The sequence below is a fragment of the Sebastes umbrosus genome, chromosome 4 (genome assembly GCF_015220745.1).
Source record: "Sebastes umbrosus isolate fSebUmb1 chromosome 4, fSebUmb1.pri, whole genome shotgun sequence".
NCBI classification, from domain to species: domain Eukaryota; kingdom Metazoa; phylum Chordata; class Actinopteri; order Perciformes; family Sebastidae; genus Sebastes; species Sebastes umbrosus.
Window position 1 is genome coordinate 5,679,749 of NC_051272.1, and position 22,694 is coordinate 5,702,442.

Consider the following 22,694-nt stretch of genomic DNA (forward strand, 5'->3'; position numbering starts at 1 on the left):
CTCTCCATATTACGATGATAACCAATTAGTAATAAACACAATTCTTGGATTATCTTGGATTTAATACTGTCTTTCTAGTTATTCCAAGAATCCTGTTAGCAAATTAATAAACAAATTGATTTGAAGTGTCCAGATCTGAAGTGGTTCTGGTAATAACTCAACACACGCTTCTTTCTATAATCATTCCACTTCAAACGGCCTGTTAAAGACGAGACTAATTAACTGTAAACTGACCATAAACGTGGCATTTTTTTTTAATATAATTTGATACACGTGCTGCAGCAGCCAATGACATAAATACTGCAATAGCCGTCACGTCTTAAAAAAATATTTTCTGAATGAGTAATGTCTTCACAACATGAGTTCTTGTGTAAGATGTCACGTCAGCTCATGACAGCCACATGTGTAAATCTCAGTCAACGGCTATTATTCATTTCCTCAAGAGCAATAAAGTGTCTCTTCTCTTTTCACTCAACAATGATCTCAAACTCTTTTCGTCCTTTGTTTACAACATCCTGTCTGTCAATGAGGGTGTCTCCTCTGGCTTTCAGATCATGTCTGCTTGGCTGCTAAACTGACTGACTGTGATGGTTCATTGACTTTAAAGGGATAGTTTGGGTGTTTTGAAGTGGGGTTTTATTAAGTACTTATCCATAGTCAGTGCATTACCTACAGTAGAAGTTAGAAGGAGTTACTGCACGGGAGCAGAGCAATGTACTGCTGTGGACGGGGGCAGCAGCAAAATTTATTTAAGTCACCTAAAAAAATTCAAGCCCTTTCCAACGGGGAACTGAAGCTGTTGTATCCATCTAAGCTCTCGTCAAAGCCACCAGATTCTGTTGTAAAAACCTGTAATTTTAGCTCACAGAACACGTGAGTTGCTGATCTACCACTAAAACTAACCGATCGAGGCAGTGGTAGACCAGCAACTCCGTGTTCGGCGAGGTAAAATTACTGTTTTATTTCCAATGGAGTCTGGTGGCTTTGGCGAGAGCATAGATAACAGCTTCAGTTTCCCGTCGGAAACATAGACATGTATAGCTGTTTCAAGGTGAGGTAAACCGCCGAACGTATTCTAAATATAGCGTACACTTAAACTGATATTGACTTTTTTTAGGTGAGCCTTTCTTTTAGGTGTCTGAAATACGTTTTGCTGTCGGCCCTGTCCACAGCAGTACATTGTTCTGGTTCCGTGCTGTAACTCTTGTCTGTTTCTCCAAACTGAGGGAGTGCTGACCGTCATCTACTGTAGGTAATACACTGACTATGGATAAGTACCTCATACAACCCCACTTCAAAACACCAAAACTATCCCTTTAATGACTCATCATGACGTGAGATTTAATATATGTGAATAATCTTTCGTTCTGTGTGTCTGCGTCACTTCACCATAAACTATATTTTTCTAAATAATCCCACAGAAACAAAAATCTGAGGGTGCGTTGGCACAAGATGAGTTGGTGACTTTTCCCTGAAGCCTCCAGATGAGGCCGTGGCCTCAAACAGAAAACGGAAAGAGCTCGGTAACAGTTTGAATGCGCGTTTGTATACATGTTCAGTAAAAATTAGGATTTGTTTAAATAGTTTGCTCTTCTGTTGTTGGCTGCAGAGTGCATTTTTACATCTTGGATGTTAACCCTCTAAAGCAGTTCAAACAAATGTACTTTAGGAAACACGAGCTGAGGATTTTACTGTCCAAACCACTGCAGAGAATTATTAGGAACACTGATACACACACCTTAAGATTTTGTGTCTCTTATTTTTGCTCAACAGAAACCAAAATAAGCAAATTTGCTTGGAAATTGGCTTTAAACTATTTGGTTTTACTTGCTAATTTTTCCCACTAAAGAGCAACAAGCATGTTTCTTACCAGATTTAAAGGTGTTTGACAATATTTACATCATATTTTATGTGCAGATTCATGTTTTGGTAAAGAAAAATAATCAGCCGTAAGCGTCAATGTGTCCTCTGAAGATAATTTATATTCTGTGTGTCTTGAGGGGAAGTGAAGTATTCGGTTAAAGGACGTGAGCAAGCTGTCGAGTGGAGCTTATGTACATCACCAGCCGTGGGTCTTGGAGGTTCAATGTTCCAGGTAGAACTGATCTAGGATCAGAGTCTAGGCAGCACCAACTGATACAGCAGCAGTCCTGTTACCCCTGACCTCAGACGCAGGTATGAGGGAGTCACCACCTTTGATTTAGCCGGTAGGTGGGATAAAAAATCTGACCCCAGCTCTGCTCAGTGACAAAGAAGATATGCGGCCGTTTCTTGAAATGATCACAGATTTGGTTCAGGTGGAAAAGAAGAGCGATCACCTCAAGAAACGACCAAAAGGCCCTGGTAACAGTGGTTAAGGGTAACATCTCCCACCTTCAACCAGCCAGGGTCGGGGTGGTGGTGGTGTGCTACTCTGGTGTTTGCTGCCCCCTAGGGCTGAGAGCAAGGCAGTGCAGGTGTGGCTCAGGAGGGAGGGAGGGAGGGAGGGAGGGAGGGAGGGAAGAGGAGGAGGGAAGGAGGTAGAGAAAGGAGGAGGAGGAGGAGGAGGGTACCAGGACGCCGCTACTCTTCACAGCCCAGGAGCTCCATTCGCAGGGTAATGCGCTCGTGCCACTCCCACGGCAGGATGCGGACGTACCGGCCGTAGAACGCCGGCTCGAAGATGTTCTTTTTGTGAACGTTGTTGTCACTGTTGCCTTGGAGGATCTGGACAGAGAATAACAGCCAATCAGAACGACACAGATCATAGCTGCTGTTAGTCCCAATGATCCAGATAACAAAAGATGTTTTATGCTGCTTGTTTCCTTAACAACTAAAAACTAATAGAAAGTATTGGTGTCTTTTTGGAGTTAAAGACGGTTGTTTACTTTCCCTCATTATTTTGTCATATATATTGTATGTAATTAGATTTTTTGAAACATTATTTTTCCTGATAAAAGCATACAACAAAATGGCTTAAAAAGAACTGCTGTCCCAGCTAAATACAGACAAAGATGTATGACAATAAAATGTATATATTTTTAGGAATTAGGAATTAAATAGGGATAAAAGCCAGTGAACGGCTCAAATTTACTGAGGAAAAGCAGAAATATCACCAAGTTAACTGAACACAGACACCAGAAAAAAACACCAATTAGTACAACCTCCTAAACACGCAAACAGATTTAAATCATAAACTGAACTTCAAATTATAAATGATTCATCGATTAGGTCAGAGGAAACTGTCAGTGTTCCACATCTTTGGTTTAATGACTTCATTTGGCCGTACTTTGGCAGGTACAGTAAATAGTTTTTTTGGATGCATTATGAATGTATGCGTACAGAAAACTAATCAAATCCAGTGTCAACATAATTGGTACCAGGTGTAGACGAGTACAAGCTCAACTATTACTCCTTTCCTTTAAAGGTAGGGTCGATAATGTTGAGAAACTAGAGTAGCAAGCGTACGCTAGATTTTAAAAATTACCCAACTGAAAAACCCAGCCCAGTGTTGCGTTCACTGTAGCTACAGTAGTTACTTTCCAAAGAAAGTAGCTAGCAGCACTAGTCCTAAAAGCCCCTAAATCTAGCAACAAAGTTGCCAAGTCGACAACACTGACAGTCTGTCCCTCCAGGCCTCCCTCCAAAGACACTCCCCCAAAATGATCATAATGGATGTAAACAACAAACATGGCTATTGTCAATACTCACAGCTGTTAAGCTAGCAGTTTAATACTAAACAAATAGACTAAAAAGCCCTCTGCAAAAGCCTGTATTCTTTACTTTTTTCCCCAAAATCCACCAAGATGTTCTATATTCAAAATCTATAATTATTATTATTTTAATTATATACATATTTTATATCTTATGGTGTATTTCCTATCAGATGTATTTTTGTTTAATTGTCTCAATAATGTATTTTACATGCCCTCTTAATGCTCTATAAACTATTTTTACGTGCACTGCCGCCATGCATTTCACATATGTTCTTGAGTCAATGGATTTTTCAGGTGCTATTTTCTTTATTTAAAATTCACATTCTGTTTTATTTCTTATGTTGTATTTTTTTTTTCCCACAGGGATCAATTCATTTTTTTGTCTTGTTTTGTTTTTTTACTCAGTATTTGTGAGTATGTTTCTGGCAACAGCTGACTGACCTTGTCCGTCCCTGTGGTCTTGTCCTTCATGATGGTCCAGGACTGTCTGTCATCACTGTAAGCTACTTTGAAGGCTGTGACAAACTGGATGTTGCCAAAGTCTTTGGCCCCCTGTGTGATGACTCCTGTGACCTTCTTGGTAGAGCCCAGGTCCACCTGAGGACACAGAAACAGCTTTACAAACACAGCAACGGGCAAACTAAAAAACAACAATGTGCAGCTCTGTCTGCTCGGTCCTCCTCTCCTACCTGCAGCCACTCTGATTGGTTGTTGGTGGCGGCGGTCCAGGCGTTGGTCTTGCCCTGTTTGTCCAGCCGGGCATAGTGAGGGTGCCAAGTGAAGGCCTCGATGCCCCAGGTGCGGAAGGTGCTGGAGGACGTGATCTGGCGGTCAGACACCAACCGGGACTTCATGCCCATCGGCTCTGAACAACCTAAAGTGTTTGAATACACTGTGGAGGTCAGACCAGGCAGAGAGAGACAGAGGAAGAGATGGAAAAAAGAGGGATGGAAAGAGAGAGAGAGAGAAAGTATGATAGACAGGGGACGGACATGAAGCGGCCCAGGCCAAGCCAGTGATGTGAAGCAGCAGACAGACACTCAGATGATGATGAAGATGCAGTGGACAGAGAGAACTTGAAGCCACAAATATGAAGCTTCAGGCTGTTTCTGTGAAACACCATCAAGTTGTACAGTGGTCCTCCTCAAGTTTGCAGTATTCTCATACTTTCTGTATCATTTCACATGATCAGTTTGAGCAGAATGTCCATCCTAAAGTAGAAACAAACTTGTGGAGCTCATTGTACAATCTATAAAGGCTCTAACAGACTTTTTAATGAGTGTCGGGTAGTGAAGCAGCAGCGCATGCAGGCCAGATGAACAGAGGGTCAAAGATGCATGAAAAATGTTCAGCTGCACGGTTAATGTCCAGCATCATGTAACCACTTATGCAACTTCCTCTCATTTTCATAACATTTTCATTTCAGACTTGAGTTAATCCACTTGAATGAATAGAGTTTGAAGTACGGACCTATAACCTTCAGGAAACAAACTGTCTTCTACAAAATGTCATAATGAGTATTTTGCACTGAAAACGTGTTTCTCTGTGTTTAAAGGCCCAAGGCTCAAAGCTCATGCACGCTGCCTGTGATCTCATGCCAGACTGACAGTAGACCCCGAAAAGAAAACAAGCCTCGATTATAGCCATTTTGGAATCATGCACAAACTGGGAGGCACGACTGAAGGGAGAAGAACAGACACTGATCTGATAAATGAGACAACCATCAAGAGAGATGGATAATGAGGCGCTGGCTGCACATAAAAGGAACAGCAAGATGAGCAGAAATTTACTGCAATACAAAAGACTAATTAAAGACTAAACAAACAAACAAAAGACTAAATACAAAAGAAGTAATGCATTTGTCTTCTGCTGGGACAATTTTTAGATGATGAATATGACAAACCCGTTCTCTGCAGTGAAAAATTCTCTGAATCATTAGCATCCATGTGCAGCATGCTAGCCAGTATTACTACAGTAATATATGATCATATGGTTTTGATAAATACACATCTGTGTTCAAAATTACTAAGTAGTCCAATCCTCTGAGTAATATCCTTTGAAATATGATCAATCAGTGAGCTCAGGGCTGAAAATAATTAGTGAGGAACATAAGAGCTAAATGCTGGAAAAAAAAGAAGACTGTTGGATGACAAAGTTTCCCACCTGGAGTTTAAATAACTTAAGATGTGAAAAGATTGTTTCAGTCTGTGACAAACATCAGTATACTGAACACCCACAGTGTGTGGATGTTCACGCAGAATGAATAGGTTGTGTGTTTTCTGTGTGTGAGTTTACCGTTGAGTTCGCATCCCACCAGCTCCATGCGCATGGTGCAGGCCTTGCGACACACCACAGGGATAATGCGGATGTACTGGGCAATGATGGGGGGGTCAAACAGGTTGGTCTTGGTGCCGTCGTTGTCCACGTTTCCAACAAATACCTGCAAAGAAAGGAGGAGTTAGCAGTGTGTTGTTAATTTGTTGTTTTTTTAACTAAGTGATACTGATAACTGATTTAGTGGCAGTTTTTAAGTAGATTTATGTATTCTAAACTAATAGTAATTAAACTAAAACATGATGTAAAGCACTCCCTGAAGAATTTATCTTTGCTGCATTTGTTTTTCAAGCAAACTTGAACTCTATCTGTATAAAATACACACTTTCTCTGTTTCACAGCTGGTGTTGTTGGCAAAAGTGTCATGATAAAGTTCCAGGAAAATGTGTTGCATGTACTGTATGGGGTTTGTGTTTGTCACTGCTCCCTCTAGTGGTTAATTGCTATCATGTGTTATGTGTATTGAGGTTGATGTATCTTTCAGTATGGCCAAGGGGACAATAAATCAGTTTAAAACAGACTCATGGTCTATAGTGCACTGTTTTTTGCTGCGTCGTGCTGTGTCTCCTCACATTGTCCTTCCTCTGTCCGTCTGTTCTGTACAAGGTGTACGTCTTGCCGTCCAGGCTGGAGGCCACCTTGAAGGCCTTAATGAACTCGGCTGTTCCAATACGACTGGCACCCTGCATCACGATACCTGTAAAGCGCATCTTTCTTTGCATGTTGATCTGAAATTGAGGAAAGAGAGCAGACATTAGTAAATTCAATTTATTTTTCAGTGAAGTGACATTTGTGAATTAAGGCAATGTGGGGATGGCAAATGGTTAGAAATAACTAAATAATATACAAGTTCTAACTATTTAATGGCTGTATTTCTAACCGGTGGATATAAAAAAAAAATGTCTAGATTTTTTGACAGTCCTCTTGATTTCCTGTTTGGGCTGTTTGACTGTCCCTTTTAGGTGGGAAGCAGGAAGTGCATCATTAATTATCAGCTGTGGCTGCCCCTCCTCAGCTATATAAGCTGGTGGATTCAGTCCCTTTCTCACTCTCTCTCCCTGCGCGTATGGCTTATTGTTTGGGTTAGGATTCTCCTTGTGTTTATTTGCTTTTGTTCATTACACTTCACTGTACACTCATTCAAACATGCAAAACTCTACTGATGTTACTGATTGACATACTTTATATTGCAATCGTTTAACTTATATTTTGTTAAATTAATCTTTAGTTAAAAGTCATCTGTTCTCCATTTCCATCCGTGTATTATATATGTACAGTATCTGTCTAACAATCTAACCAATTAACGATCTACATTTCTACGCGTCCCTGGTCTCACCTCTATCCATGGGTTCCTGTCATGTGCAGCGGCACTCCAGGCGTTAACCAGTCCCTTGTTGTGAAGGCGGGCGAGCTCAGGTCCCCAGCGCTGCAGGCCCAGCATGCTGTAACGGACCGATGAGGCTGAGATCTGGGACTCAGCTATGCCCCCTCCCTCCAGGCCGAGCAGAGAAATACAGCCTGAAGAGGAAAAAAGAGATTCTGACGTCAGTGTTAAGATTTCCCACTGTGGCCCTGATGCAAATTTTGCATACAGTGACCTTTTAGAAACATGTTTACACTGTGGCTGTAGAGAAGAATGGTGAGTGCACAATGAGAAGGACTGATGCTTAAAAGAAAGAAAAGTGTCTCTGGTCACGTAATCAAAGTCTAACACACATTCAGCCATATCTCTTGCATATGCTTTACGGTTCACTCAGCTGTGTAAATCATGAAGTCATTAAAGGGATAGTTCAGGTGTTTTGAAGTGGGGTTGTGTGAGGTATTTATCCATAGTTAATGTATTACCTACAGTACATAGTGGTCGGCACGCCTCCAGTTTGGAGAAACAGACAAAACCAAAGCAATGATAAAGTATTGATTCCTCATTTGGCAGGCTCTCTATATGCTGCCTATTGATCATCCTAAAAGGCCACAGCTTGGCTACATTCCCAACCCAATCATCATTAATGTCTTCCTTCAATTAATATATTTCTATAACGCTGGCAATAGTACCACCATTAAATATGGATTGAGTGTGCCTGTATGTGTATGTGTGCGGTTTGCTTAATAAAATAAATGTGACATTATTGAATATGTGAAAAACAAACAATTAAGTTGTCTTATATTTTAGATGAAAGTAATGAGAGTGATTAAGATGACAGTAATTGGTCACAGGATAATCCATCCATCCATCTAAGAGTGTTGACTGGTCACACTTACGCAGTTGGCAGCGTTTGCCCACATACGGGGACGGGCAGTGGCATTTGAAATCTCCCTCCAGGTCCCTGCAGGCGCCGCCGTTCTCACATGGCTGGGCGGCACAGTCATTCACGTCTACAGAGAGATAAATTACACCGTCACTTACTGAAGTCACAAACATGAACAGCTTACTGGTCAACTGTTATCAGCCAGTCTGAAAGCAGATCACAGTTAGTTAGAAGTGTGAGTGAAGATCACATGTCATGCTTAAGAGAGACAGGGTTCGATATTTCTTCATCTGCTCCACACTGAGGTTAGTTGAAGCCATGCCAGCAGGACTGGAGCTGTAGTAGAGAGAAGGCTAAAGAGAGAGGAGCTTGTTTGTTGTTATTAAACAGTAAATGTAGCCTTGATCAAGATATTTGATATCAAAGAACCAGCTGTACCAGGAGATAATGGGGTCAGGATGTGGAGTGGATTTTACTATACCTGGCAGCCCCTCTTATCTTATTTTGACCGACTGACTGCGTTTCCGTATGATTAAGACCACTTGTATTTTGTACATTATTTTAGTACTTTTTCATTTTATTTGGACGTGAGTATTTTGGCAGACTAATGGACTTATGGCATATGAAATGTATTTCTCTCCATCAGCTAAATTGTATGACATCATAAAGTTTAATTTATGTAAACAGATATGACCACTAACAGTTAAATTGTCCATTTGTACATGGTAAAGTTTATCAGCCTATTTTATCTGTAGTTTGGGATTTATCCTATCACTATCATTACTGTCAATGTGTACTTTGTTTTTTAATCATTTATTTTATTTGAATTTTTTTGTATTTCCTTTAATTTAATTTAACTTTGTTTTTTGTTCTTTATCCTTTTTGCATCGGCAATGAGTGAGGGTTGGGTGGGAGGGGGCTTTAAAATACCAAAATATGGAGGGACAATCATTGTGATCTATTTGTATGTTTCTGTACACCTGATATTACTCCCAATAAATTATTACGGGAAAAAAAGGATGTGGAGTATTTTATGAAAAGGTCTGAGGAGTTACTGTGTTTAGCGGAGATGAGTTTTACAAAAACCTTCATGATACATGCTGCTTTAAAAGAAGAGTCGAGTATCATCAAGGGCCATTTCAGTGCAATGTGTTTAATTTCCTTGTAACTCTTTGTATTGCCTCTTGATGGCGCCCTCACCAACACTATCTGTCTGTGTCAGATGAGTCAGAAAAGAGGAAAACGAATCAGCAGAATGAAACGGGAATAAACTCAAACTCCTTTTCATCTCTCCCCCACATGAACTGTCAGTGTGACTAAACCAGCTTTGAACACGCTCTATATTGACCGCATACGCACGGCACAAATTTAGCTGTTTGTAAAGATGACTGCACACCAAACCAGTCTCTGAAGCTTTAATCCTCAGCGGTTGTTATTATGGAAGAAAATGCACGCAAACAAACCCAGGCGCACCGATGTTATGTTTCTATCCAACAAACGCACACATGGCAGCATCTCCCTACCCACATGCTCCCTCTCCATAAATAGCTCTGTGTCCAAACATTCATTTTCACACAGTCACAGGAGGAATACAGTCATTTTGAAATGTGCATCCACAAACTCTGGATAACGAGGTCCACAGTCATGACCCCTTTGGCTCTGGGAGCTCATACTAAATCACATTAAACTGAATATTTCTAGCAGCAGCAGCGGAATATCTTAAACGTCAAGCTCTTTACACTTTGTAAAGAGTACCAAACAAAGATGTTTTCTTAAGTCTGTAGAATATGATTTGTAGGCTGGTACATTTCTGCAGCACCACAATATTCAATTTAAAATGGTATTTTGACACACATTCCACCTTTAACAGATATTGTGCATCCTGTGATTTGAAAATTGCAGGTTACTTGATTACTTGTGCAGCCCAACCGATTGTCTGCATCCAAATATGCAGATATATTCATAATATCAGGGTATCTTCTGCTTTTTTTAAGGCAACAGGAAATTTAATCTAAGCTTTTAAATATTTTAAATTTGGAAATAAATAAAACTACAAACTATAGCAAAGGCAGAATGTGTAGTACTCATTTGGTTAAGTCAGTTTTGGATTAAGACTTGTGGTTAATAACCAAATACAGTTATGTTAGTTAGCATCATAAACTAGAAAAGATCAAAGGTTAAAAGTTAAGCTTGGTTTATGGTCACCGTAGTGAAGCCGGTGCAAGGTGTGCGAACCAAAAGATTATGTCATCGCGGCTTTAAGGCTTCACAAGTTGATAATAATTTTGACTTGGAGGTAAGCAACAGTATTAATTACAGTACACAAATGCAATGTTTTGCGGTTTGTCTGTGTTTACTACTGTTGCCAGGCAGCCTGCTTTCCTTTCCGGTAATACTCGTAGACTTCTTGCTTAGCCTCCTGGCATTTCGGAGCATGTTGCAGCGAACAATGCGTTGAGCATACTCGCCTCTGTGCATGCTCGCAGCATGCGCCATCTACGGAGACCCGCGCCATAGTGTCTTGTGCGAGTATAAACAAAGCTTTACTCCTGTACACATAATTTCTTTAAGTTTAATTAAAATCAAACAGATGTTTCATGAGGCTGGATGAAAAGATTCATCATTCTTTTGTTGCATTTCTAGGTTTTTAAAGCATTCCTAACTTCAGACTTTAAGAGGCTGACTGGACAAAATGTTGACATGCTCCATGATGTCCTCACCTTGTGGCATACAGACAAATATTTCTCTCCCATGTCAGAGAATAAACTCCCCTACTACCCAGAGACCTATATCAGTAATTGATGACAGACTGACGAAAGGAAACTCCTGACGTGCGTCAGCTGGTGGCTCCTTCTCCAGTAAGAGGATTGGGCACCAGGAGGACCATACAGTCGGGTCAGCTCCAGGGTCTAATCCATTTATCTGACAGCCAGAGGGGGTCAACTGAGGGAGGAACCGGAGGAGCATCAGTCCTGAGAAGGGTTGCATTCAAGGTGAAAACTTTCCATGGGAATTAACAGGAATGAAATGGAACTACAGGGGTTGTTTGCACAGGTTGTTTATACCATGTCATATGCAGATATAAATACAACTTTTACCATATCATAAACTGACATAATCCATTAATTAATCTGTCAAATACATACAATGTGAAATGAGCCATGTGGCCAAGTTATCTAATGAAAAAAGAGCCAACAATGTGGGCTCTGTACAAACTTTTTTACTTTAAAGTGAACAACTAATTTATAAAAGAAATTATTTATATAAATAATGGAAATATGTTAATTAAAACTCCTCAATTATCATTAACATGCTCAATCAAGCTACATCCCACATGGTAACAGCTAGCTATCACAAACTAGTAATAACCTGAGTACTTTGGTTTAGGCTACTATCTGCTGGTTAACTAAAATGTCATAAAAATGTAAAATATATTTACTCCAGTAATATAATCAAAACTTACATGAAAGCATGTAGTCCTTTGGTTTACACAGTGCAGTAATGTTGGCTGCACGCGTGATGGAAAATGCACTGTGCATGCAGAGGGTTGTAATTCTACTGAATTCCTATTTAATGGGATGCTGGCTAATGATCTGTACATGTGATGGAAGACGAGCTGCTGAATGCGGTGCCTGGTTACAATGAAATGGGCACACTTTTAACCAAAACATGCCACAAGACCTAGTACTGCTTTTTTATGTGTATTTTCCCCCAAAATAAGTTGACTATTAAAAAGGTATGATTTTTATATTCAAATTGTGCAAAATTTCCTTTACCGACCCTTTGCAACCCTAGTCCTGAGACAGGTAGAGGGACATGTAGATGCACTATGATTGCAAAGGCTTGCAGGTTTGTTGATTAATGGGGCTACACATGCCTGAAATGTATACACTCATGGTGCTCTGATTCACTGTGACCATGAAATGACATGGGTGGAAGGTGATAAACTTGTAACTCTAAAATGCCAACCAAGACAAACAATACCGACATCTAATCAGCTCAGCTGTTACATATTTAGCAGTATCCAGTATCAGCACACTGTTGGCATATCGATTTCATTGGGCAGAGCACGTGCTAGACAGACCACCACACCATGGCCTGTATCCAACAAACCCTATAGCTCATAATGGAAACGGCACACTTGCACAACATTCAGATCGTCAATATCTGTCTCAGCATTAAGCGAAAACCAATACAAATCTCATGCGGCTTGTTTGAAACCCGATCCTGATCGATGCAAAGCCAAGGTCAGCTTGCAGTGCATGTGGTGATCAGCAAAGCTATATATGTCCAGGATCTGTGCTGCAGCCAGCAGGATTTGGGCCTAAAAAGAGGCCTCAGCACACAAGGTACTAAAACTGAGTTTTGAAAGTAAACCTATGAAAATCTATGATGTTTATGGTTTAACAACAACACAGTAACAGCGGCAGCAACTGTGTGAGGAGAGAAACTAAGAAAAGTTAGTTAAAGGCCAAGTGTGTAAGATCTGGCAGTATCTAGCAGTGAGGTGAGGAGATTGCAACCAACTGAAGACTCTCCTGTGTGCCAAGCGTGTTGGAGAGCTATGGTGGCCGACCCAAAAAACACAAATGGCCCTATCTAGAGCCATTTGGAGCAGAGCCAGTGGGTAGAGTGTGTGTGTACATAGGAAGTGGGTGGTGAAGCAAGAGAGAGAGAGAGCGGCGGCGACGGGAGCGAGTAACGTTACCGACTCCGGCCCAAGCAGGAAAAGTTAACCGTTGTCTGTTCTGTGCTACTGTTGAAACATAGCGGTACAACATGGCAGACTTCGTGAAGAGGACGCGCTCCCTATGTAGATATAAACGGCTCATTCTAACGTAACGAAAAACACGACTCTCATTATCAGGTGATTATACAATAAAGAAAACATACTTATTAATATTATATTCCATTTCTGCCCATAGATCCCCCTAATTGTTACACACTGGTCCTTTAAGAAACTTTTGTTCCCACAAATGTTTTGTCTAATTATACCATACATTTAGCCCTTAAATACAGTTATTTAAGGGCTAAATGTATGGTATAATAGTTATGAACATTAACCTTCCACCTTTTGGTCACAACATTTACTGTGGGTCTGTTGCAGAGAAGAAAAGTTTGTCTTTTCTTCCAACCAATGACAACATGAAAAAGAGGAAATTACATCTTTTTAATCACTACTCTCACTGTTGCCATGGTGCAGCAACCAACGGGGGGTGCTCTAAAGGCATTATGGTGACCGAATAAAACCACAATGGCATTATCGAATAAAAAAAGGCACAAAGGTTTCCAGATGTGTAATTTGCTGTGCACTGTGTGGACTGGCTGCAGTACACCGGGGAGCGCCAGTAGCACCCAGAATAGCTTTGAATCGGACCTCTGCCAGAGTGTCACTCTCTACTGGAGGGATGCTGAGGCTCTGAGATGAAACTCCTGATGTCATAAAGTATATTTACAGAGCATATTATTTAAAGCTGTGTTTCTGAGTGCTCACTTTGAATAGATCAAGCATGGTGACATCAGATCCTGTGCACTGCTAAATGATAGTTGTGGTTTTTGGAGCTGCAATGTCTGCAGCATTTATTGCATTTCAATAGTTTGAACTGTACATTTATTATTATAGTAAGATCAGCTCACCTTAACCCAGAATGTATATTTGCTACAGTAAGTATAGATTTCATACATGTTTTTAGATTGTATGTATTAACTTCTCTTTTTTGTTACAACACTGATACAGAGGGAACTTTAAGAACATCTTAGTCAGAGAAATAATGTGTCATCAAACTGACAAAGTTATGACTTTATGTCCTTGTGATTTAAATGAAAAAGTCTTTGGACGTTTTAAATGTTGGATTTCCCCCTGCTGAACGTCTAGAGTTATTCAACACCACATTATGGTTACATATTTACACAAATGTGGTCGTTGTAGTTTCTGAAGGATCTCAAGCAAGGCGCTCAACCTCCCCAACTGCTTCGTGGTCAACGGAAGAGGAGTTACAGATGTGAATATGAAGTACTAAACTCTAGTAGTGAGTATCAGAATGCTGATGAAAACACTCAGAAAATCTATTTTGAATAAAAAAGGGATTTTAGAAATGATAATAGAGTGAAGATAATGGTATCTTATGAAACTAGAAAACCTAAAGAAGGTACCAATCATGTCATACTAGCTTGTCGCAAAGGAGGCTAAATAACACTCAAAAACTTGCGATACATTTTGGAGAGGAAAAACTGACATGGCGATTTTCAAAGAAGGCCCTTGACCTCTGACCTCAAGATATGTGAATGAAAATGGGTTCTATGGGTACCCACGAGTCTCCCGTTTACAGACATGCCCACTTTATGATAATCACATGCAGTTTGGGGCAAGTCATAGTCAAGTCAGCACACTGACAGCTGTTGTTGCGTGTTGGGCTTGAGTTTGCCATGTTATGATTTGAACATATTTTTTATGCTAAATGTAGTACCTGTGATTTCCAATAAGAAATATATACATTCATTTGCACAAAACAAGTATATTTGTCCACTCCCATGTTGATAAGAGGATTAAATACTTGACAAATCTCCCTTTAAGGTACATTTGAACAGATAAAAAATGTGTGATTAATTTGCGATATATTAATTTTTTAAATCGATTGACAGCCCTAATATAAATAGATTGATTGATTGATAATAATGAATGATATTTCTATATTAAATGAAGCCATAACATTGATTTTATAACATATGACAGGGTTAGGGACTGTTAATAATGGACTGTTTTTCAACACATATCATTCCAGTTTCCATGTTTAAAAGGTGCCATATCAGCCGTATTTAATTGTTATTACAGCCCTTATAAGCCTTTTGCTGTTTACCTGTGAAGGTTCAGCCTCACCAGTCAAAACAACTAACAGCTGCTTCTGTCACTTAAGATCATGTTGTGATTCCAGGTAAGCAGCTTTGGGGATCTACTTGGACGATCTAGTTTGTTTAATGCAGACAGTAGTAACCCAGGAAATGCACGCCAGACAGTACTGACACACACACGCACCACCCACACACATACTATATACTATACACACACGCCCTGTACTCCATAGGGGGCATGGAGCCCAGTCTGCCCACGCTACCACATCCTGGGAGGAGCACGAAACTCTCCCAAAACAAGTGAAAGAGCAGCACATGCACACACACCCCCTCTGGCGACTTCCAAGAAGCAAATAACTGCCTTAATCTGCAACGAAAATCTGGGATTTAGAGACCGTAACTAGAGAAAGACTCCTTCTTCCCTCTCTGTTTGCATCCATCTGCTTTGGCCCAAAGTGAAGCGATCTCTCTCTATCTTTCTCTGCATACTTGAGCCCCCCCACACACACACACATACACACTCCTCCTCAGCAACCCATAAAGGCTTTTAGGCCAATTTGACAGGGCAGTCAGAAGTGCTGCAGTCAGACCTGAGTAGTGAGTGTGACATTGTCAGGAGGGCAGACTTAATTCACCGTTCCGCCTCCACGTTCACTTTTCCGCCCGGCAACAGTAGCAGCGCTGACGTTGCGAGCGCTCAGCGTGGACCGCCACTTTCTGTTGGCTAGACTGGCGCGAGGGATGAACCGTGTGTGTATGTGTATGCTAAACAGCCTGTATATGAGATCATGAGCTGTGTGTGGTTGTTCGTGTGGGATGTGCAGCGCTACACATGATTAATCTTTTTCCAGTAGAGATTTTCTTGCTCCCTTGATCTGTTTCTCAGAAGGATTTTAGTCCTTTCTGGAGAAATCTATTCAGCAAAGAAATACATTTGAACTACACTGTTTAACTTCTTTCTCATAACTGACAGGAGGCCTTGAGGGAGAGGATGGTTCTATTTTCTACCCTCTGTTCTATTCCCAAAAAGTCCACTTCTTTACTGCTCTGTTTTTCTATTTATAGTTTTCTAGATGCAGTGGTTTGTGTGTGAGAACAACATATTCTTCTACATCTGGCTCCAGTTTGTCAACACCTACTTGTCAAATTCTGTGTTTGGCTGTTTTCCGGTCAAAGTGAGAAGACTGTAGTGACATTTCTGAACTTTTCAATTAACTTCTTCCTCAAAATGTCCACCTCAATATGCATTTTCACGTGTGAAGTGAGTGCAAGGATGCTAGTTAAATGTTTAACGACTTTACGCCTTCCCAGGTTCACCACAGTCATTGGTTTTCTACAGTTCGCCTCCTTCTCTGTTTCACACAAACCATAGGAGCTGGCTGCCATGAGCTTCATTCCTTGCCCACACACATACACACACACACAAATTAGAGAGCACTTAAACTGTCACAACACAGTCATCAGTAGCTGTGAATGGAGGGGCACCTCCCTGACCCAGCAATCCTCAGGGGGGGTTCTTATAAACCAACACGGGGAAATAAACTCCCCTCATCATTATCCTTGAGGCATTATCTAATTAGTGTAAATGCCTGCTCTGCAGAGGGCTCTTATTCTGGCAGCTAAGCTAACTGTACCTGCCAAAGGACTTGTGAATGTATGGATTTTGATGAGCTGTGATTTGTGGTTATCAGGGGTAAAAGAAAACAGATTGTAATGTTTGGAGTGTAAATATGGACTGGAGGATTGAAATAGATGGTAACTTGGAAACAAGTTAACTGGCTCAGAGGGCATATGGATATTTTCACTGATGAGGCACAAGGGAGTTAAAGCAGCAGTGGGTAGAAATGGAGCAAGTATGATTGAAAAAAGTTATTTTTATTATTATTTTTTATGTCACAGTATCCTGACAGTAGAGACTGGTAATCTGAAAAGATTAATGTGCCTCTGTGTCCTCCGGTGCTCCTAATGGCATTGGCAAGACTTCACAGACCGGAGGAAAACAACCAATCAGTGCCGAGCTGAAGTCTGCCGTCTATGAGCAGCTGTCGATCACTCGCGAACTCCGATCAAACTAGGCAGCGCTGATCAAATATGAATCAATACTCTGTTACTGTAATGCCTATTTCTCGCCTCAAATGTTTTCAGAAACATCTTGTAGTGTACTGTTTAGCTGCAAAATGAGAAAAATTGTGACCCGGCAGCCATGTTGAGATCAGTTGAGGAAATACCAGAGCAAACTTTCTCATTTTACAGCTAGACAGTACACTACAAGATGTTTCTGAAAACATTTGAAAAATAGGCATTACAGTAACAGAATATTGATCAGTGCTGCCTAGTTTGACCATTTGATCGGACTTTGCGAGTTATTGACAGCCAGCTCTGTTGAATGGACAGCCAAAGGAACGCTCTTTCTCTGAAATGACCTGTGATTGGCCAAAGTCTCCCGTCATGGGCTAGATTTTTGAAAACCTGAAAACAGAGCCATGAGGAGGTGCAGAAGTCTAGCTTTCTTCTCAGAACACTTGAATTACAATATGCTGAAAGGTTATTATGGAATTTTTGCCCAACGATGCCAGAAAACATTCTGCCTACTGCCACTTTAAACAACATCTTTTGGTTTGAAAGGACGTCTTCCCGTCAGGGTGGGTGAACTAAAAAAAAGGCTGTGTATCTAACGCTGACATGATCTCACTGCCAGCCTTGACTCATAAGGAGAGATAGTGCTGAACTCAGCAGTTTCCCTGTCTGCGTGAGTGTGTGTGTGTGTGTGTGTGTGTGTGTGTGTGCCTCCGCATGCAGCCAAGAGAACAGAGAGCACCTGGATTCAAGAAGAAAAATAGACCACAAACACAAACACATCTTTCCCATTTGCACTGTTACCTTGTAATGAACTTAAATCTGCCCCTTCGACACCTATAGGATAAAAAGGCATATATGATCAACGGAAAATGCACTTTTTTCCTAAAAGTCACACTTCAAATCCTGCTAAGTTGCTTCTTTGCGGCCACTGTTATTCTGCCACCCGCCTTCTCAAGCAAACAGTAGCCATCTGTCTCTGTGTGCAGGGCTGGAGGCAGATGGAGGAGCGCAGCACATGTTCCCACCGTTGCTCCCCTCTCTGGGGCTGACCCTGATTGAACCAACCTGGTCTGAGTGACGTGTGAATGAAACTCCCATAAGGACGACAGCTGTCTGTCTGGTGGTGGCCACTCACAACAGCTGTCTCCATGTTAATGTGTCAGGTTAGACAGATTAGCCGGGACCTCATTAGCTTTGCCAATTAATTGTATAGGAATGTATACCTACAGTTGGTAAAAGAAGAATACCAGCATATCAGCAACAGTGAGACTTGTAATTTGTTGTGCCGCTGTAGCTCAAAGTAGAGAGGATGTACTGCAGCGATTAGAATGATCAAGACTAATGATTATGATTCAAATGAATAATGTTCAATAACTCCACAAACAATCTTAATTACACTTTTAGTAAAAAATAAAATAGCCCAAGAGATGTTTTGTTGGTGTAAAATGGCACCTACGATATGCCCACTGATCTTGACATTTTGCTGTTAACCAATTTGTGCCCAAAGACTATATTTAGAATGATAAGGTAAAATGCTGCAACATTACAAATTTGAAATTTTTAGATCACCTTAAAAAGTCCCCCTTTTATCAATAGTCATAGTCAAAATTTAGAAATATTAGGAAAAACGCTGATATGGGGTTTATTAAATGTTTTCCATATTATTTTTATTTTATTTACACTGCATGTGTGTGCATATCTTTGATATTTAACTTGTTCAACTAGTTCATAGGTACCAAATACTTGATTTTGCTCCTTGTAGTTTCTGAGATACAGACATTTTCTTATCATATTATATCTAGTATTTGGGCACATGGGACTACCATTTTTTCCTAAAATATAATGGATTCTAACATTTATAACACAACTCTACAGGAAACACTGATAGTTATCGAATAGCTGTTGATATAACCCTGATGAAACTATTGACTCACTGTTCTGGCAGTGGACTCCGTCAAAGCCCGGCTGGCACTTGCAGACGTATTCGCTGAAGACATCACCTCGGCGGGATTGGCCTGTCACCTCGCAGATGGCATCATTCTTGCACGGGTTTGGGTTGCAGGGCCCTTTTGGACGAGCAGAAAGACACAGAAGAGGAAGGAGAGGAGAGACAAGTTTAACAGAGGTTGTATGGAAGATTTGGGTTTGGGTGAAGGATAGGGTTGAGCTATGTACATTTCAGAAAATGTATCTTTTAGGTCAACACTTGTTTAAAGTAATAATATCAAGGTTTTCATTTAAATAAATGTCTGGTAGGTCACTATCTATCACCGAATGAGGTAACACAATTGCGATTGAGCCTATGCCCCACTAGTATTGCAATATTTAGATATTTGCAGTATTAGAACTGAGTGTCTATGGCAACATTCCCGGAAAAAAATGCTGTATTAAGTAACTGCTAATGCAAACCGAACATTTTCTACTGCTGCAGCTTCACGTTAAAAGCTTTTAACTGGCTAAATAAAAGTTGACTCTTCTTATGAAGTAGTCACAGGAAATGCAACGTGCTTGAGCTTGTCAATTGTTCATCAAAAATGCATCTTCAATACAAGACAACAGTAATTTTTGTAATTTTTTGCAAGGAGTAGCAACCACCGAGAGCGGTTAGATGAATAGCTGCAGGCGACAGGCGGCACACCTCAGACTTGTCAGTGAGGTAACCAACTCATTTTACTTTTGCTGTTTGCAGAAATCAGATTGCAGTTGATCACAGAATGATGGAAAAAGGCCAATTATTTCCTGAATTCTTTATTATAATGACGATAGTTTGTTTTGCTGCCCACAGCATTCTGGGAACTATTAAACCGCATTTGTTGTTACCACCATTAAACAGGGTGTTGCCAAATCAATCAGAACTGAAATCTTACGGATTGACGTTTTGTCAATCTGCTCTCATTTAAAATGACTGACTATTTAGCTTTAGAGCTGCTACAAGTCACTAATTTTTTAACCAGATCATACAAAGCACCAATATGCGATTTATTTGTCTGTATTGTCATTGTCTATCCAACAAACTGGAAAACAAAACCCACAGATGTGAGACCTGTTTTGACCTCAGAGGATTGGCTTACCAGTCTCCGTCTCATTGCAGGTTTCTCCAGAGAAGCCATCAGGGCAGATACAGATGAATGGAGCTCCTGCTCCGGTCACACAGGTGCCACCATTACTGCACACATTCACCTCACAGTAATCACCTGTAGAGCGAGAGAGAGAGAGTGGAGGTTAACTTTGCAAACACAAAGTAAACTCGTAAGAATTTAAATTATTGTGTCCCCACCCATTTTCATATTGTCCCTACTGCAATCATAGACAGATGTTGGGTGTGACTTTGGCTTAAGACTCATGATGACTGATAAGATGTTTGTTAGCTTTCAAGAGTGAGTAACGGTTACGGCTACTCGTAAAAAAAATTGAACAACAGAAGAAAAAAAAATCAAGTAAATTCAGCCCCTTATTTTAGGACAGGAAGCAGCAGTTGGGACTTGTGTGCAGTTTTGGCATTATGCACGTTTATACTGCAAGTTTTGTTCCTTGTGCAGTTTCTCCCATTAAAAACAGTTTATTATATACCAGTCTAAGTTTTCAAGAAGAAAGAGCAAAACATGTTCTGAGAGAGTATCAGCTAAAATCATGTTTTCTGACATTATTAAATCTTTCACTCCATTCTTTTGTTGTGCTGCTGAATAAAGAGTAAACAGCTACTGCAGGTTGGATGTGATGGTCTGAACAGCTGAGTAAGCCATCACGACACTGTAAACACAACACAAACACTGGATGCTTCCACCAGCATCACTGCCGCCTGGCCTGAACCTGACAATCTGGCAGCTCTCTGGGCACGAGGGAAATCGTGTCAGCTCGCAGTGGGTGTGCAGAAAAAAAGGAATCATGAGGCATGTAGTGGTTTCCAAAAGCATGAAGGCTAAATGAGCTCTGATTTACAAATACTTTTATTCCAAAAGGAGATTTCTGCCCTTTGGAATCTATGACAACATTGATATAATGAACCGCAAATATTGGAAATTAAGTATGATACATGAGTGAGGTAGCCTAGCGTTTTTTAGGTTGCAGCAGGCTCTGTTTTAAAACTAGAGTGAAGTGATGATACTGATGATACTGATATAAAACCTAAGGAATCCATTGGTACCAACCATGTCATACTAGCTTGTGGCGAAGGAGGTTAAATAATGCTCCAAATTTATGCGAGGAAAAACTGGCATGGCCATTTTCAAAGGTGTCCCTTGACCTATGACCTCAAGATATGTGAATGAAAATGGGTTCTACGGGTACCCACAAGTCTCCCCTTTACAGACATGCCCACTTTATGATAATCACATGCCGTTTGGGGAAAGTCATATAAGTCAACAGTAGCCCAACAGTCCCAACAGGCAAGTCATAGTCAAGTCAGCACACTGACACACTGACAGCTGTTGTTGCCTGTTGGGCTTGAATTTGCCATGTTATGATTTGAGCATATTTTTTATGCTGAATGCAGTACCTGTGAGGGTTTCTGGACAATATTTGTCATTATTTAGTGTTGTGAATTGATTTCCAGTAATAAATATTTACATTCATTTGCATAAAGCAAGCATATTTGTCCACTCCCATGTTGATAAGAGTATTAAATACTTGACAAATCTCCCTTTAAGGAACATTTTAAACAGATAAAAAAGTGTGCAATTAATTTGCAATTAATCGTGATTAACTATGGCCAATACAATACAACACACATTGAACATTAAACAAGTAATAAAATGTTTTCTCAATATAGATACAGCACAAGTCATTTTGGAAGTGATAGTTTCAATTATACTCTGTTTAGACACTTACAGAATATGGAGGAAGTGAATAATTGGGAGCCTTTTAACACCCGTGAAGACAGTTAACACGTATCATTTAGATAATTGTTAAGGAAATTGAGGTTGGACCCCAAGTGTGAAATTGGTGGTTGAAGCACCACAGTGCCTGCCATAGAGGCTAAAAAAGAGCTCTGACCCCGTTTTTCTTTCAGAGTTTCAGCAGGGTACCTCTTCCCACCTCAAACTAAGTAGACTCGTGGGAGTAGATAAATATTTTTTTAGACTTCTATAGGAAAGAAAAGTGGTGTTTTAGTCCCACTGAGGGTGTAATTCACAGAGGCCACGGACTGAAAATGGCATTTTGAATAGATTTCTAACTTCCTGTGTATCGCTGTGTCCTATCCATCTTTCTAAACCCAAACTACACACACATCTTTTCCTGTTCTTGAAAACACTCGAGGATGAGAGTACCCTGATGGTACATGTCCACAGCCTCCTTCCTTTCCACGCTTCCCATTCATTGTCTATGTAAGCAGCCGAGCAATGCATTCTGGTAGCAAGGCGGCACTATTCGAGAGACGGGGCGTCACGTTGGCCGTTCCTCATTTGCATAAAGTTGAGGTCTAGGGTACTTTGTGGAAATCAGGGGCATACGGCGCGACTCTCCGCCTCTGGAACCTCCGAGAAACTTCAAT

At 40.6% G+C, this 22,694-nt stretch overlaps 1 protein-coding gene across 4 annotated transcripts in view; it reads right to left on the bottom strand.

The window, feature by feature from the left end:
* Positions 1-1,960: 1,960 nt before the first annotated feature.
* Positions 1,961-22,694, bottom strand: part of mfge8b (milk fat globule EGF and factor V/VIII domain containing b) — a 30,959-nt gene continuing 10,225 nt past the window's right edge. The window contains exons 2-11 of one of the 4 annotated variants that reach the window (XM_037766744.1): positions 20,275-20,397; positions 19,138-19,269; positions 18,005-18,037; positions 8,289-8,402; positions 7,366-7,547; positions 6,602-6,757; positions 5,991-6,135; positions 4,385-4,587; positions 4,137-4,292; positions 1,961-2,706 (exon numbers count right to left, since the gene is read on the bottom strand). In XM_037766744.1, the coding sequence (XP_037622672.1) occupies positions 2,563-2,706; positions 4,137-4,292; positions 4,385-4,587; positions 5,991-6,135; positions 6,602-6,757; positions 7,366-7,547; positions 8,289-8,402; positions 18,005-18,037; positions 19,138-19,269; positions 20,275-20,397 (1,388 nt within the window). In that variant the 3' untranslated portion in view covers positions 1,961-2,562. The remainder of the gene's footprint in view (positions 2,707-4,136; positions 4,293-4,384; positions 4,588-5,990; positions 6,136-6,601; positions 6,758-7,365; positions 7,548-8,288; positions 8,403-18,004; positions 18,038-19,137; positions 19,270-20,274; positions 20,398-22,694) is intronic. The other 3 variants (XM_037766745.1, XM_037766747.1, XM_037766746.1) reach the window with 3 other exon arrangements.